The sequence below is a fragment of the Liolophura sinensis genome, chromosome 7 (genome assembly GCF_032854445.1).
Source record: "Liolophura sinensis isolate JHLJ2023 chromosome 7, CUHK_Ljap_v2, whole genome shotgun sequence".
Classification (NCBI taxonomy): domain Eukaryota; kingdom Metazoa; phylum Mollusca; class Polyplacophora; order Chitonida; family Chitonidae; genus Liolophura; species Liolophura sinensis.
The window spans coordinates 42,583,581-42,599,627 of record NC_088301.1 but is presented as its reverse complement, the minus strand read 5'-3'; the positions used below and the strand labels follow the sequence as shown (position 1 = coordinate 42,599,627).

The 16,047-nt window shown below is 37.7% G+C and overlaps 2 protein-coding genes across 6 annotated transcripts; one reads left to right on the top strand and one right to left on the bottom strand.

The window, feature by feature from the left end:
* The first annotated feature begins 769 nt into the window (after positions 1–769).
* LOC135470192 (uncharacterized) lies at positions 770–2,220 on the top strand. Its single transcript, XM_064748997.1, has 3 exons — positions 770–935; positions 1,431–1,550; positions 2,052–2,220. The coding sequence occupies exons 1-3, from the start codon at positions 851–853 to the stop codon at positions 2,192–2,194; spliced, it is 348 nt and encodes a 115-aa protein (XP_064605067.1). The 5' UTR covers positions 770–850; the 3' UTR covers positions 2,195–2,220.
* Positions 2,221–2,776: 556 nt separating this feature from the next.
* LOC135470216 (cyclin-D-binding Myb-like transcription factor 1) lies at positions 2,777–15,929 on the bottom strand. 5 transcript variants are annotated; one of them, XM_064749029.1, is made up of 18 exons: positions 15,896–15,929; positions 13,946–14,281; positions 13,332–13,427; positions 12,906–12,943; positions 12,683–12,782; positions 12,257–12,333; positions 11,935–12,125; positions 11,367–11,476; positions 10,932–11,000; positions 10,655–10,814; positions 10,228–10,296; positions 9,855–9,937; positions 9,159–9,299; positions 8,831–9,054; positions 7,319–7,451; positions 6,261–6,391; positions 5,696–5,834; positions 2,777–4,943 (listed from the first exon to the last, which is right to left on the bottom strand). In XM_064749029.1, exons 2-18 carry the CDS (start codon positions 14,217–14,219, stop codon positions 4,837–4,839), a joined length of 2,142 nt encoding a protein of 713 aa, XP_064605099.1. In that variant the 5' UTR covers positions 14,220–14,281; positions 15,896–15,929; the 3' UTR covers positions 2,777–4,836. The 5 variants fall into 5 exon arrangements, with proteins under 5 accessions (XP_064605099.1, XP_064605101.1, XP_064605102.1 ...); XM_064749031.1 differs by having other exon boundaries at positions 12,683–12,785; positions 12,906–12,940; XM_064749032.1 differs by having other exon boundaries at positions 12,906–12,940.
* Between the last annotated feature and the right edge of the window lie 118 nt (positions 15,930–16,047).

Below are 16,047 nucleotides of genomic sequence, written 5' to 3'. Positions count from 1 at the left end.
GTTATATTCAATGTATTACTTGATCACGGGTTGTCTTCTATCATTCCTGTAAAACCGGTTTAGTACATATCGCCACAAAAGTAGTTGTGTCCATCAATCCGAGGGATTGTGTCTGTCCTACCCATGACAATGACATTAGGATAATGATTTAAAAAACGCGAGCTTGAGATGTTTTACCGACAATCATACCGTTGTATTTGAATATATTTCTAGCAGTACCTGGAGAATCCAGTATGTGTTGACCTCAATTTCTTTTGTTTCTTACTTTTTGTGATTGCACAAATGATGTCTTCAGATGAACCTGCATGTCGACATGCACTTTTGATGCAAAGGCTATATATCTCTGGATCGATATAATTTATTGCCTGTTACTATAGTTATAAACTAACCAAATAAAAAATTTTATAATTATTATAATATAATGGCAGCATCAACCAATCAGTTAAATAATAATTCTAAGCAGAGTCAGTATCAGAAAATCATACCAAAGTATACTGCCAACATAAACTGAGCAATCAGACAACATTTTAAGTATCCAACATAAAGCACAGTCAAATAATACAAACTGCCCCAACCAAGAGGGCCCAAGACAAACCAGTTAGCTGGGCAACGGCAATATGCTCGATATACCTCCTTTGCTGGAATACTGCACCACAGTTGTTCATGAAAATGAAATGCATAAAAAAAATCACCAAAACAGAATATCTTGAAGTAATATTAATGACTAATTTGCTCTTTTGATATTCCTCCAGGTTTCAACCCTGGGATGTGTTTTTCTACCACTTTGACGGTCGGCAAGAATTATGTGGTTTACCTGAGGAAAGCGGGGCCTACCTACACACCGTCGGATATGGAGGTTGAAGTCACCGGCACAAACGACCCTTTCATGCAGAACATAACCAGAGTGTGTGACTTGAATACCATGCACCCAGAAGGTAAGCGGATGTCTGTCACTTCAGACCAGGGTCCGATTCCTGGAAGTGATAGAAGTTGACTAGTTGGCTACTCAGTCGAATGTATATACAACCCTTATACATCAGTATCGCAGTTGGTTACGGGTGTTTGCCCTATAGTGCATTCTGAATGTAGGCCTTCATGGCATTGCAGTTCAAGCAAGTGTCGCCATATAAAATCATTATTGAATGCATCCCCTGATCTGCTGTGGAGTTTACATAAAATAATGTCCATTCTATCAGAGTAACGATGTCTGCACACCCCAGTAAGGTTACCCGTTTACTCACAAATCGTCATTGCGCGCATGCAAGTGTAGAATTGAACAATAGACAACATGAGCTTAGGCCCGAATTACTTTTGGCATGGTGTGTTTCCCATTACCTGGGGGTATTACAGGTGTAAAGTAGGATTGCTCACCTATATACATGTACGCACTAGTAATTTGCCAATAAACGTTTGCTTTCCTATTGCAACAGGCACAGATCCAGCTTTAGTAGATTGTCCCCAGACACTGGGTCAGCCAAAATGTGTCAGATACCAGGACTCCCCTGGAGAGACTAGCCTACCTCCTGAAATCACCACGGATACCCTGAAAGGTAAGAATATGTATAACGCCATAAATCATGGTTAGAACACGAAACGTTCGTAAGTAATATCGAATATTGTGTTAAGAAAAACAATTATATCCGCACGACACGGTTGGCTATCCAAGAGCCTAGGGCCAATCCCACAAAGCCCTTTCTGACGTGTCGAATTCTAAAATCTCTCTACGGTGTTTAGTTTTGGCTAGTGAAAGTTGAAATTTGGACACATTTGTTTTAAGACAACGTTGATGGGAGGGGCAAAATTTTAATTTCAAAAGCGTTCAGATGGTATTTCAAATTTTGTCAGACATGGCTTTGTGGTATTGGCCCCAGATCTTATTGTATTTTACTACCATTCTATATCAAGTGTTTCTGACGAAGTAGACCGTGTGGCTTAATTCTCTTTACTAATGGGTAATATATGTTGGTCTAAATTAAAGCCTAGGTTTTACGCGTGGGATCCTTTAACCATGACCACCTCATATATGTTTCTTTGCCTTTTCTGCTGTTTAGAATTTACGTCACCTGAGAACAACAAGGATGACCAGAATACGGCCAATGGTAGCGGGAAACGGTCCAAAAACGGGGCATCATCCAGGGGCATGGAGACGATGATAGTCACACTTCTTTGTGGCGCACTTGTCTTAGTGTTATGATGGGAACGCCCTGGAAAGATACCTGGGTACACCATATCCAGAATGTTAACACACTCATGACCCAGAACTGAGCAGTAGCAATTCAAGCCGCTGTAGAAGTATAATTAATATACGTGCACTAATTTTAAGCCTTGCGCCAAAATAATAATTCATCCTTTCTGAAAAATTGTATGTGGACAGTCCCATAAAACACTGAATTTGTGAAAACACTGATAGAGATCCCCGACTCAATACACCTCTCCTCCACCAAGAGTTCATGAGAATGTGACTCGGCTCTCTATATCGTGTAAAACGTTAAAGAAGTTAAGAGGTCAAATTAAGCACACTCTGAATTTGCGGAACGCTTTTGGTGCATGTTAAGCTTTGTTTCGGAAAGCCGTTTTGAGAATACATTTACTGAGTTGGTTAAACCTGAACCTCCCTCCCCTCCCCAAATCTTGGTGGTGCGCCTTCTCATAGGCCTACGCTGTATGTGTAAATCTTGTATATTTTTGGTCTAAGTTTCATACTCTACGTTCTGCAGAGCTGTCTTTATCCATGCCCTCTTTTCTGTATGAATATAAAATGTCCACATACACTTCCGCTGTAGGCAGATGCATTTTGCCTTCAGAATAGCAATGATGCTAAGATTAACCATACGGCGTGACATCTAGAATAAATTCACATCCTTGAAAATGTGTGTATACAGGTTATATGTAATATCATTTGTATCTATATTAAAAAACACATAATTTCAATGTAGGTTTTTTGTCCATACATGGATTTCGCACGAAAGTAATTTAGCAAATGTCAGTGTACACGCTAATAGATGGTGGATGAAACTACGGCGCAAAATAAACGCCTGATAGATCGTACATCTGTTTTTCATATAGCAGTATATTCATTATATAGGTACGATATATGACGACCTATAAACGTTTGTGTAAACCTTATGTTTTAGCGATTCCGCAAAACGGTGAATGGGCTTGCTCCAAGGAGAACCATGAAGGACGATTCTTCCCCTACATGGGTTGCTCAATAGTTCTTAATTCACACGATGCGATTTAAGTATCTCCTCGAAAGCGACCATTTGAATAAAAAAAATGGGGCGAACATTGTAATTTCAACTTAAACGAGATTTTAACTTTCGATGTAGTAGGTCTGTAACTGCTAAATTTTAGCGTACACTTCAGTATCTCCTTGGTCAGTTGTAGCTGAATGATCGTGTTTTGCATCGCAAAAACCATGCACGTTTTATGTTTGAAAGCAGAATATTACAAAATACCGCCTTTGTGTTCCTTATATGGAGTTTACTACTATAAATCCAGTCATTATTTCTAAGAACATGGTCCATGATAAGATTTGTGTTGGAAATATCAGTGAATGGTTTTTACCCACCATGCGCTCGTTTTAGTCGCCTATAAGAATCTGAAATTTCCGCTCTTTCTATTTAATATTAGAAATCTGAAGAGTTCAACAAGCTGTTAGTCCTTAGTTAAATCAGAGCAACGACGACAGTGTGGTAATTGTTGACACGTTCCTCAATAACCGATGAATTCCGACCTCCTGCCAATTTACCGGAGTTTTACCATGTTCTAAATAGTATAGAATTACACGCTCCCTAGTAGCATGACATAGGCAGAATTACGTAAAGAATAAAATAAAACCCACAGTACATACCTATATCCATTGCACATATTGTTCGTATGGCCGACACTTAAAATGTGAAATCTTCCGGTGCGGATGTTTGTCAATAACCTGACAAATTTACTCCAATTTCCGCCAACCCTTAACCTAACAGTCGAGATGTTAGTAGTCCAATAAAAGCCAAATACACAGCTGATGTGTGATGGCTTTCCACTCATCCCTTGTAAACTTAATATAACCAAATATAATATATTTGAGAACGTTGTTGCCCACAGGCAAAATGTAGGACAACCAAAACACGGAATACAATATTGTGGTAACTGGCATTTGGTAACTTTTCACACATAAGCGGTATGTTTTTCCCCTTGATACTTTATCTCAGCAATGCCATCAATCTAACTGTCCATATCAATGTTGGAAATATAATAAAGAGTACACTCTCATGCGAATATGATGTTAAAAGTACCATTTTACATCAGGTAAAGTTTGGCGAATTTATGCAATCAGCATTCATAAAAGATATAACGTCTGTTATCATCCGTCAAACAAATCGAGCCCTTGGTAGTAACTGGTTCACTAGATAGCTAAACATTTTCAGAAATAAGGCAGTGGGTGATCCCCACTGAACTTGAATCAAATTCAATGTTCTCATGGTGTAAGGAAGAAATTCCGCCAAATCTGTGACTCCTGCTTTCTGTGTTATAGTATTCATAATTTTTCTTTATTTCTGGCGGGAGAAAACAAAACAAATTCATATACATGTATGATCAAGTACAGACAGTTTTTTTTTCAAACATTAAGACTTTTCCTTAAGATTCAGACTTTCCAAACATTCAGGTCTTATAAATACATTCAAAATGCAACCTTGTACAATGTACCATGTTTCTACGTTCTTTCTTCACAAACACAAATGTTCAATATTGTTCGGAAATATAATATAATAAATATCATTGATATAATAAAGATGTTGTTAAACTTCGTTTATTTCAAGGCCTGGAACCTTCCACATTAAGAGTCTACGTCTCTATTGGAGGCATGTCAGATTCTGTGACCTGAGATTTTTCCCCATCCATATCCGACGTGGTGCATATCAAGTCCACACTTTGGGAGGTCAGCATTGGGTCTACAAATACAAGGGGAAAATTCATGTAACTGGAAGATGTTTAGCCAAGAACATGTGTAAATGCAAAATTCAAAACATCCAAGACTGCCAAAAACAATTCAGTCTTATAGTTCTCTAATAATGATATCTGGGTACAAGTCTGCAAGCGGTGAGTCTTCGTTATGATAGAGGATTGGCTGTAGAGTGGTATCTATGGACATCGTCACATTTACAATCCTCCAGGTCAGGTTATTGGTGATGGAAATCCCAGAGTAAACCATAGACCTTCGTAAGGTACCTGACAAACCGCTTCACTTGCTTTCAAGTGGGGTTCTTAATCCCAAACAGTGGGCTGATGAGAACAACGATAAGGTGTACATGTGCCCCCTTCAAAAAAATGTAAGACATTTCTCTAGGGCATTCAAGGTGTACATGTACCCCCTTCAAAAAATGTAAGACGTAATGTAAGACGTTCTTCAAGTGCATTCAAGGTCTACATGTACCCCCATCAAAAAAATGTAAGACGTTTTTCAAGGGCATTCAAGGATGTAATATCTCGTCTCTCAAGGCTTATGACGAGCATTTAGCTCACGTACAAACCTTCATGTGCAGAGATTAAAGGATACTACTAACTTAATATTTACATGTACAACTGAAAAATTAAGAAAATTCAAGGACGTACAAGTATCCCCAAAAAGCCCAAGTGGAAGCTATGGACTCCCATATTTCCCTTGCTATTAAGCCAGATCATGTCCACGTAAGAAGTACCTCACCTGCAAGACTGGAGAGCAACCTTCCCTCTGTGCCTCCGGCCTGTACATACTGTGGGGAGGCGGAACTGACCAGCACTAAGTCTGACGTAACTGCTGGAGTGTTTTCTATATCACCTAATGCTGACTGTCCAAGCTCACCCTGGAACAAACCAAAACTAGTTAGTATTGTCAAAATATGAGACAGCAAGAAAGCAGTCAGATGTTAGTAAGGCACAATTCGTCGAGCTTAGCTCCATTGGGTGTCTTCCAGATCTGTAATATTTAAGAATGAAGACTAAGCAAGAAGCTCACGGAAACAGGCATACACATGGGCACATTTTAATACTGAAAAAGGCAAGAGGTGAATTTGCTGTAGAGATCAGTGTTCAGTTCACAAGATAATCTTTCAGTAAGAATTTAATTGGCCATGAACGAATGGCTTGGTGAAAAAGTCAAGGTGTTATTTTTAATTATTACATCAAACATTTTGTACTCTAACAGCCTTTAAATTTCAAGTGGTAATGAATTTCACGCTTCCACATATCCATATCTTTATCACACACCCATGGACAATAGTTAGGCTTACCTGAGTCTCATTTAAGGCAACGTGTATTATCTCCCCTTGGTGATTGAGCTGAAGGTCTGTGTCTTCCAGGTCTGTCTGTTGGATATCAGCTGATGATGCAAGGCTAACTTGGAAGGAATTGGATTCACTGTCTGATGGAAATGTATCATATACAAAGGTCTCTATGAGAGACAACAAGTGACGCCTAGAATACGTACAGAATATTTTACAAAGCGACAATTCTTGCACCGATATTGCGTCCTGAAGTTAGTAACTTACAAATAGATTAATCTGGTTTTGCTGTCATATAAGTAAAACAGTGTTGTGTACGGTGATTAACCCTCAACCAAATCAATACTTTAATGACTTGTACACATCCCAGTGCCAGATATACATAGCAACACACAAGAAAACTTATGATTTACATTTTTCATCACTCCTTATGATAGTGATGGGTTACACTTTCTCAAACATGTAACTCCATGCCCATGTTACTGATGACTTACATTTTCCCTTAGACATGCCCAGGTTACTGATGATTTACGTTTTCCCTTAGACATGCCCAGGTTACTGATGATTTATGTTTTCCCTTAGACATGCTCATGTTACTGATGATTTCCATTTTCCCTTAGACCATGCCCATGTTACTGATGATTTCCATTTTCCCTTAGACCTTGCCCATGTTACTGATGATTTACATTTTCTCTTAGACCTTGCCCATATTACTGATGATTTCCATTTTCCCTTAGACCTTGCCCATGTTACTGATGATTTACACTTTCTCTTAGACCTTGCCCATGTTACTGATGATTTACATATTCTCTTAGACCTTGCCCATGTTACTGATGAGTTACGTTTTCTCCTGGACCATGCCCATATTGCTGATGATTTACATTTTCCCTTAGACCATGCCCATATTACTGATGAGTTATGTTTTCTCCCGGACCTTGTCCATGTTACTGATGATTTACGCTTTCTCTTAGACCATGCCCATGTTACTGATGATTTACATTTTTCCTTTTTTCACTAAGACAAGGCCTTATTTTTATGATTATCCTATTCAAGAGGCCAATCCTTACCTTGCTGGACCAGATTCCCAGCTAGTTGTATGGCATTTGTCAGGTTTGTACTGTCCAGGGATGTAACCTGCTCTTCTGAAGAGTCAATAATGACACGAGGGTTGTTCAGTTGGACTGCCACATTGTTGTTGCCCTTTAGAAATTAAAAGGGCATGTACATGAAGTATGGTACGTTTACAACATATATTGTTTAAATTCATTCTAAACATTATTACGCTTACAACTTGAAAAAGTATTTCAATCATTATCATTTGTTTCTCTTCTCACCATTTTTTGGTAATAAATTGTGTGAACTTAACAAAAAAAACATCCATAACTGCTGAGCAGTGTCAAAGCCTCGTATCCTTTTGAATCGAGTCAAATTTGGGTACCAGCACTGCTTGAAGCATTGAACTGGGTAAAACACCTGTGAACTCAAAATTTCTTTCTGGTTTAATTATCCTGGTCATACAGTATCATGACAATGTATCCTGCCAAAAGCCATGCCAAAGACACAAAACATGACACCCCACCTAGTCATAGTATACAGTCCCAAAAACAAATATAGCTTTTATATGCTATTCAATCAGATGAAAATAAATCATAGAACAATTGATCATGTTTTCATTTATTTGACTAAGGAGCTGTATAATAAAAAGGAGGAATAGTACGTAACAAGAGAACATTTTATAGCTACTCCTGACTTTTAAAGAAAACTTATGTTAACAAGAGTTCAGGTGAAAGCAATTTGCCTCACTAAATGCATTTGTTTGAAATGTATAAAAGAATACCAGCAGCACTGTGGTGAGTAGAACCCTTGAGGGGAATCTTCGTGGGTGTTGATAATAGGTATGTGGTTACCATGACAATCCCACAAGCGGACAAATGTGTCCAACACAAATGAAAACTTTATGCAAAATACAGTTGGAGTTGTAGCCTGGACATGAAATCATATCTATTCACATAGTATATATAGGTAAAATGGCAAACTGGCATCCATGGCAACGGTGCAAATGGACAAAGGTGAGTTGCAACAAATCATCATCTGTTTATGCATGCATCCACCAAAAGTGAAAACTCCACCCAGAAAACAGTTGGAGTTATAGCCTGGACACAAAATCATATCTATTTATAAATGTCATTATACATAGGGAAAATGGCAATCTGGTAGCCATGACAACAGCCCAAATGGACAAATGTGAGTTGTGACACATAGTCATCGGTGTATGTATGTATGACACTAAATCATATCTATTTACATAGTATATGTAAGGAAAATGGTTATAAGGTTACCATGACAACCGTGAAAATGGACAATTGTGAGTCGCGACACATCGTCATCTGTGTATCTATGTATCCACCAAAAATTACAACTCTATGTTGAATACAGATGGATGGACAGAGGGATAAAATTGCTATAACATAATACACCCCGCTTTTGGCAGAGGCGTAGGAAAAATACTCAAGTATATTATTGTGATACAACAGAACAAATATGAGGGGGCCTGTTTCATCCACGGTTTTCTGGCTCACCTGGTTGTTAACAGGTAAGGTGTGCACTATGATATGGTCTGTAGTCATGGTGTTGCCAGTCAAGGAGATGGCTGGGTTGTTGTTGGGCTGAGTGATGAGGAATGTTCCTGAACTCGTTGGAGTTAACTGGTGCAGCACCTCATAAGCATGCAACGAGTCACCTTCTGACGTTCCCTCAGAGGACAACACTGATCCGCTGTTTGGTGAGGCAGACACACAAATATCTGTGGAATGTTGAAAGGTATTTATATATAACATATTACTATAAAGACCAATGAATCAATTTCTAGACGGTACTGAGCAGGGAGATGACAAGCGTGGCCCTCACCTTGTGGTAATCGAGTGGACATCTCTGCGGGAAGGTTCAAACGAGGTACTGGGGCCTCCACCCGAGCAACTCTCATGTTCAAACCATTGGACGATTTTAATCTCACAGCTAAATGCATTGTTCTCAGACACTCTACAACTTCTGCAAATGGAAACAAAACCAAAAAATGTTACACCAGAGGTTGACATTTTGCACTGAACTTTATATGCTTTAGACATAGGCACTTCGGCCACTGGCAAGTAATATGATATGAAATCTCACCACATTTTCAAACATGAAGAACATGTATCTTTTGTCTTTTAATACTTAATTTACTTATATGTTAATTCATTCTATTCAAGAGGCCTTTCCCACTATGCAAAGGTCAATTTGTTATTTATTTAATTCACTTTATTGTGGTTTCATTGGGGAATATTTCACGTATATGTACATATATATGACAGCAGCACATTTTGTCAGTGGAGAACACTGGGTAGATCCAAGAGAAAACCACTGACTTAAAGTTGCACCTGAGTCTGAGCTGGATTCGAATCACACCACCTCAATGGTCAATGGCTAGATGGAGGCATCATGAATGCTGCCGACGAGGGCATCCACAGCTTACAATCCACGAGTTGTAGCAAGACAAAGATGTATTTTACCGGGTAAAGAATTCGTTTGTAACATTTCGACGGTGTATGCTAATGATGTACCCACCACGGAAAGGCAACATTTGGTAATCCTGAACATGCCGTTTTAATGACCACCATTTCCCTCTCAACCACTGTGGGGAGCGAACACTAAAATAGCCAAAAAAAAAAACATAGTATTTTCACTCGTATGTTTACCTTTAATGCTATCAAAATTAATATGCAAAAGTGATTTCCTTGAGAGCAATCACAGAATATATAGTACTTCAACAGTTAAAGTTTTCAAAGTTTTGAGATATAGTTTATACATATACTTCAAAAATGAAGCATTCAAACTTAAAAAAAAAAGTAACAATAAATTTGAAAACCTATAATTAAAACACATTGTGTAAAGTTCAATCTGTACAATAAATTATTTGGAATTTTGTGCTTGTAGTTACCTTGACCAATTCTTAGCCAATTCTAGCCAGTCTATCTCTGTTTCATCTGTTACACCCAGCTGACTTATTCTTGAAAATGGAAAAATATAAAAAACCTTTGCTATAGCACACAACAAATACTCTACAATACTCGCAATCACAAATAAAAGTAGATACATTGTTGAAAACAGGAAGTGGAAAGATATGTTTTTAAAAACATTTCCTTCTATTTCTATTAGTCTCACCCATTCCTAAGAATACCACTTATATGATTTATGGTGGAAGAGGCAAGCAATAATTAGAATGTTTATCAACACCCATACCTAATAGTCAATTATTTTACAAAGTGTTTGTCCAAGACAAGTACTGATTACTTCAACACAAAACTGAACATTAAACATGCAACAACAGTATAAAATTGAAACAGAAAACTGTATCAGCAACTTACTTCAAAACTAAATTGATATCATCTTCTCTTGTCCACTCTGTGCCACCTTTCACTTTCCAGTTGAGAAAGTTCAACCATTTTGTTCGGCATTGCTTCTCTGATCTGGAACCCACTTTCTCAGCAACAAGTGACCATGACAATCCATGTGTGATGCTCTCTCCTGGTGATGTAGAAAATTGAGCAATTCTAACCCAATATGAAAACACACCCAGTATTTAATGTACTTTATGAGAGTAAAAGGTTCACACATTTTCTCTCCATTCTACTCTGGACTCACCTGCTTGACACCCTGTTAGCTCATATACAGCAGCTGCTAATCGCTTCTCCTCTTCAGGTAACCATTTACCTAAAAGAAAGAAAAACATAGACTAAAAAAGGAGAAGAGATAAAATCTGCACAGAATTAGTTTGCTGGTTTGGGGAACAAAAAGTAACACTTGAGAAATACTGCAAAATATGTACATAGCACAGCAATTTCCAGTCTTTACTGTCCAATCTTAACATTTTTTTGTACATTTATAAAGGGCCGTACATTAAAACAAGTCATAGGAATTAAAAATCCCATTTCACCATTCTTTAATGTAGAAGATGCTAGCTTTTTGTCAATGGACAGTGCTTAGTTAAAATTTTCTCTGATTTGAGAAGTGGGTAACCAGCTTAGTACCTCATCAATGAGACAAAAAAATTAACAAATCACACAGCAATGCTGGTACCTGAGTTACAACGATCATTCATCAACCTGCACTTGTCTTTCACAGAAGACGCACTGCGGCCCAAAGCAGCACCAATCAGTGCCCAGTCAGCACCATGTTTTCTTCTCAAACTACAACATGATCAAATGTGTTCAGTTAGAAAACTTTCATGCCATTCCAAAATCCAACACAGAAAGCACAGATTAGCACATCACAGCATGTTGGTTTTTAGCCGGGCACAAACTAAGCAAATGTTTTTGCTCATATAGCTGTATTTTATTTATTGCTTAAAAATCTGCTTAGCGTGTCTGCAGCCATGCTGCGAATATTGTCAACATATTTCGAAGGTGATTAAGTTTCTGTCTACAAGTGAAAAAATCCACAAAGCATGTTCTTGGCATTTTTCTAACTCTTTTTTTGGATGTTATTTGTATTTAATTATTATTTATTTGATTTGTGTTTTAAGCTGTACTCAAATATTTTTCACTTATAAGGCAGTGGCCAGCAGTGTGGTGGGAAGAAACTGGGCAGAGCCAGGTTTATTTGTAATTGGTGTATGGCTTAAATTAATCTGAACAGCTGGACATACTCTCGTAACTGTTCCATTTCATTTGAGCTGTATTTTCCAATGTGGTTCTTCTGATCATACATTCGTATCACTCGACGGTACACAGAAAATAAGGGTCGTTGGAGTCCTCGTGCTACTGTGCGATAAAAATCCTTTCGTTGTTCCTTGGAAGTTTTGAAAATGATATCAGTAGGGTCCGGTATATCCCATTTCTGGAAAAGACCATTATAATTTAATAGTTTAAACAGCACTTATCTCAGCACTCCTTTTGGCTGCATACATTTCACAACAATTTCTACACATCTCATAGGCACTTGCACAGCTATAAACTAAGTTTACTTACCTGGCAGTAATCAGAAATATTTGACTGCAGTAATTCCACCTCATCTTTGGTCCAGTGGCCCTGCTTCCAAGTAACACCTGTCCGATATAGCAATATTTACTTAACAGTGCTGTTAAATAGACACAAACATCAATAAACCTTATTTTCATATTTGAAAATAAATGAATGATTATTTTTACTTTTAAAATATCTGTCAACACATGCATTTGTAAACTTTTAGGGCTTTAACATTTTCATATGAGCAGGTTTTGCTGTGGGAAGATGATTTACAAACACTGTAACATTTACGACTATTTTCAAAAAGTGCCCTGTATGTATCAAAATTAGATACCATTAATCTTCAATCACAAGAAACGTGACAAGCTAGATATGTTACACATGCTAACCAATTTGTTAGTATATGCATGACGTCACAGGTGAGATTACCTTGATTCCGAATGGCCATCTTATCATCTCTTGTTGTAAACCATGCCTGTGTTACCCCATCCGGCACAACTCCACCCTGCTTACTGCTAGTAGCCATGCCCTGTTGATAAAGTGCTTCAGCTTGTCAACACACTTCAACACAGTTCTTAGTATTAAGACATTAAAATCTTAATTTTAATACCTGGTAATTTAATTCTGGTAACACATTATCAAAATTCCTTACCTGTTTATCTTCACTGTTCAGCTGGTCTGACAAAACTGCTGAAAAAACAAAAATAAAATTTAATTCATCAACCAATTTTTCTTCAACATTGAAAACAAGTCAAAAACTCTCACTGCCATAATAATTATAACAGTTTAAATGTCTGCCTGTCATATTCAATTCTCAGTGGATATTATTACTCTGTTGAAAAAAAAAAAACATCAAATTTTCATAGTGAATAATCGACACACAAAAAAAGGCCCTTCTGAAACTTTCCTTTTCACACCTGTATTAAACATAAGCCAAATTTTCAATGAAGTAAAAAAATTATGAATTACTGATTTGTTCTGCAGTTAAAAGTGCTACAAGGTTATCACCCAGTTGGCTTTGTAAGACATCAGGCTCTCTATTCAAACTATGCTTTCTACTCCTCCAGGGTAGGACTACCTGAATTTGCTGGAACAGTGACATAAAATGTTTGATTTTCTCCCTCCAGTTTTATTCTTTTCTGCAAGGGTATATCACCCACTTCAACTGTCCCTGCTAAAAGAAGCAAAATCCAAGAAGAAAAGAAATTAATTTATGTCCATACTGAGGCACATTTGGAAAAAATTAAAATAGAAGAAAGTTAACTGAGTTTTACTCACACATATCAGCCAAATGATTTTTTTTCTAGCAGTCTACAGAAATGGTGTCACAACTGCTGTCAGTGAGCAACTGGGCACATCATGTATTGTAATTTAATTCAAGCGCATTCAAAATTTAAAGCACATTTTTTTTCTTCATTAAAAGTGATAAAGCGTTTCAATGGGTTGATCTTGTCATTAACCTGCAACATTTAGGAGGAAAAGTGATATCATTCATGTTTTAATCCAATGTGAAATGCAATGCATGTTTTCCAGAAGTTACTGAATTAGCAGAATATAGCTTGTCAGTGATTGATATCCAAACAAAACACATCTTTCTTCCATTAGAAACTGAGGGCCTTGAAAACTAGGCAAATTAGATATTACTTTGACACAAAACACAACATATATACCCCCAAAAAATGAAATAGATACCTTGTTCTCCATCTGTCAGAATGATAAAATGAGGCCCATGTGCTGACTGGCTACTCAGACTAAGGCTGGCACTCTCTGCAGCAGACTTCACACCATCCTGGTTGGACACTTCTGTCAGGGGTGGGTCAGTCTCAGGCTCAAAGTTCTCCGCAGCAGGACACACCGGGGATGTCACAGTACCACCAGAATTATCTCCTGCCTCAATAGCACTAGTTTGGGTGATCCCAATGTCACCAAAATCACAGTTTCCTTCATCACTTGTTTCCCCTTCCATGTTGTAACTCTAACTACATCACGCCTAAGTCAATTACTATATTCATTGCCTTCTTGTCAACCCTGAAACAATAAAATCATCATTAGTATTACATTTGCATTCATTTAAAACTAGAAAAGAAGTTCTGAAAGGCAAACATAATATGTCTTTCAAAAAAACACACAATTCAACTGAAAGCATTATCAGCCCACTGAACAAATGAATGAACAGAGAACATTTTAAAAGGTGATCAGTATTCAAGCCCAATGTAACTGAACTTGCCTTCAAAGTTAAATTTTTTTTTACCCCAATGTTATGTAGATATCTCAGAGACAATGTTATTGCTTGCTGCAATGTTGAAATATTGATGAACGAACAAATGAGTGAATTAACTGGCATGTGTCTAGTCCATCCCAAAAGTTGACCAATTCTCAAGGTTCTGACCTGTCAAGAAGGTTCAAAAAAACTTTGGTGAGGAAGATTTATTTATTTGATTGGTGTTTTATGCCATACTCAAGAATATTTCACTTGACCTGGATTTGAACTCACAGGGACCGCATTGGTGAGAGGATCCTGGGTCATTATGCCACGCTAGCGCGCTAACCAACTGAGCCACGGAGGCCCATGGTGAGGAAGATATCATGTGGACAAGGTTGCTCAAACACAATGATTTCTCCTCCATGGAGAAACCAGTTATAAACTACATTTGTATAAATGGAATATTATGACAAAAATGGTGGTCAGGATTATTTTGATTCTTAAAAACGATGTGCTGGAAAAAATCCATACTCACTAATATATCAATTTTTTTCTATTTACCAAGAACAGCTTAAATTATCACCTTTCAGAAAGTATTAGACTCATATCCAGACTATTTATAGTGTTAAAATGATTCTAAATGTTGGAAAAAATAATTTTCAATTTTGGAAAAGTTACAAAGCAATGCTTACCAATTTCATACACCTACACATGCAAACTTGGATAGTACTTTATTTATTTATTTATTTGATTGGTGTTTTACGCCGTACTCAAGAATATTTCACTTATACAACGGCGGCCAGCATTATGGTGGGTGGAAAGCGGGCAGGGCCAGGTGGAAACCGGAAAGGAAGCTAGCACGAACAGAAGTTCTGTTGTTACTTTGTGGTATTATTGGACAACAGCAGCAAATGGCATTATGCTGTTCTGAGCTATGTGGAGATATGCATGAATAATGGGGTAAGAATTAACTGTAACAATAAAACTGTGACAGTAAAACAGTCACACCGCTACAGCTAAACTTTACTTACCGGTATAGGGTAAGCATGAAATTTTAAAATTCGGCATGCATTCCACGAGAGCCTGAACTATCTGTAACTATACTGTATGTTATTACTTTACACTGGGTAATTCTGAAACATCAGCAGTAATAACTTTCAACCACACACGAAGACACAATTAGAAAGTTGCTAAGTTTCAAATGAAAGCTGTGTCTCCCGCCATCACTAAACTTACACCGCAGATCACAGGCGTACCACCGTACCTCGTCTTACAAATCTTGCCCATGCACGCCATTTTGAACCGACCCTGCCAGCTGCGCTCTGGAATCAGCCTTATTTGTATTCGCGACATAATTCGTAAAATAAAATGTTTTCTGTAGGGTGTACTTTTTTTCCTTTACTTCACGTGGACATAGCTCCACGTGATTGAAAACCAACCTGACACCAGCTTGTTTTCGTCCGGGCGATTTCCTAAAGACCAGGATGAGCAATGACCAGGATGAAGGACATGGAGTGATATGAGTCGTTATGGAATGTTAGGCCAACTCCTCGCTAATTCTCCTCCTTAACTTAATGAATGTAGTGAAAAA

Excerpts from the sequence above, each read along its gene's own strand:
- LOC135470216 (XM_064749027.1), bottom strand. The coding sequence starts at position 14,219 with ATGGAAGGGGAAACAAGTGATGAAGGAAACTGTGATTTTGGTGACATT. Across the intron at positions 9,300-9,854 it reads CCAAATGTTGCCTTTCCGTG|AAGTTGTAGAGTGTCTGAGA; the intron begins GTGGGTACATCA and ends TTCCATTTGCAG. Across the intron at positions 5,835-6,260 it reads TTGCCTTAAATGAGACTCAG|GGTGAGCTTGGACAGTCAGC; the intron begins GTAAGCCTAACT and ends GGTTTGTTCCAG.
- LOC135470192 (XM_064748997.1), top strand. The coding sequence starts at position 851 with ATGGAGGTTGAAGTCACCGGCACAAACGACCCTTTCATGCAGAACATA. Across the intron at positions 936-1,430 it reads GAATACCATGCACCCAGAAG|GCACAGATCCAGCTTTAGTA; the intron begins GTAAGCGGATGT and ends CTATTGCAACAG. Across the intron at positions 1,551-2,051 it reads CACCACGGATACCCTGAAAG|AATTTACGTCACCTGAGAAC; the intron begins GTAAGAATATGT and ends TCTGCTGTTTAG.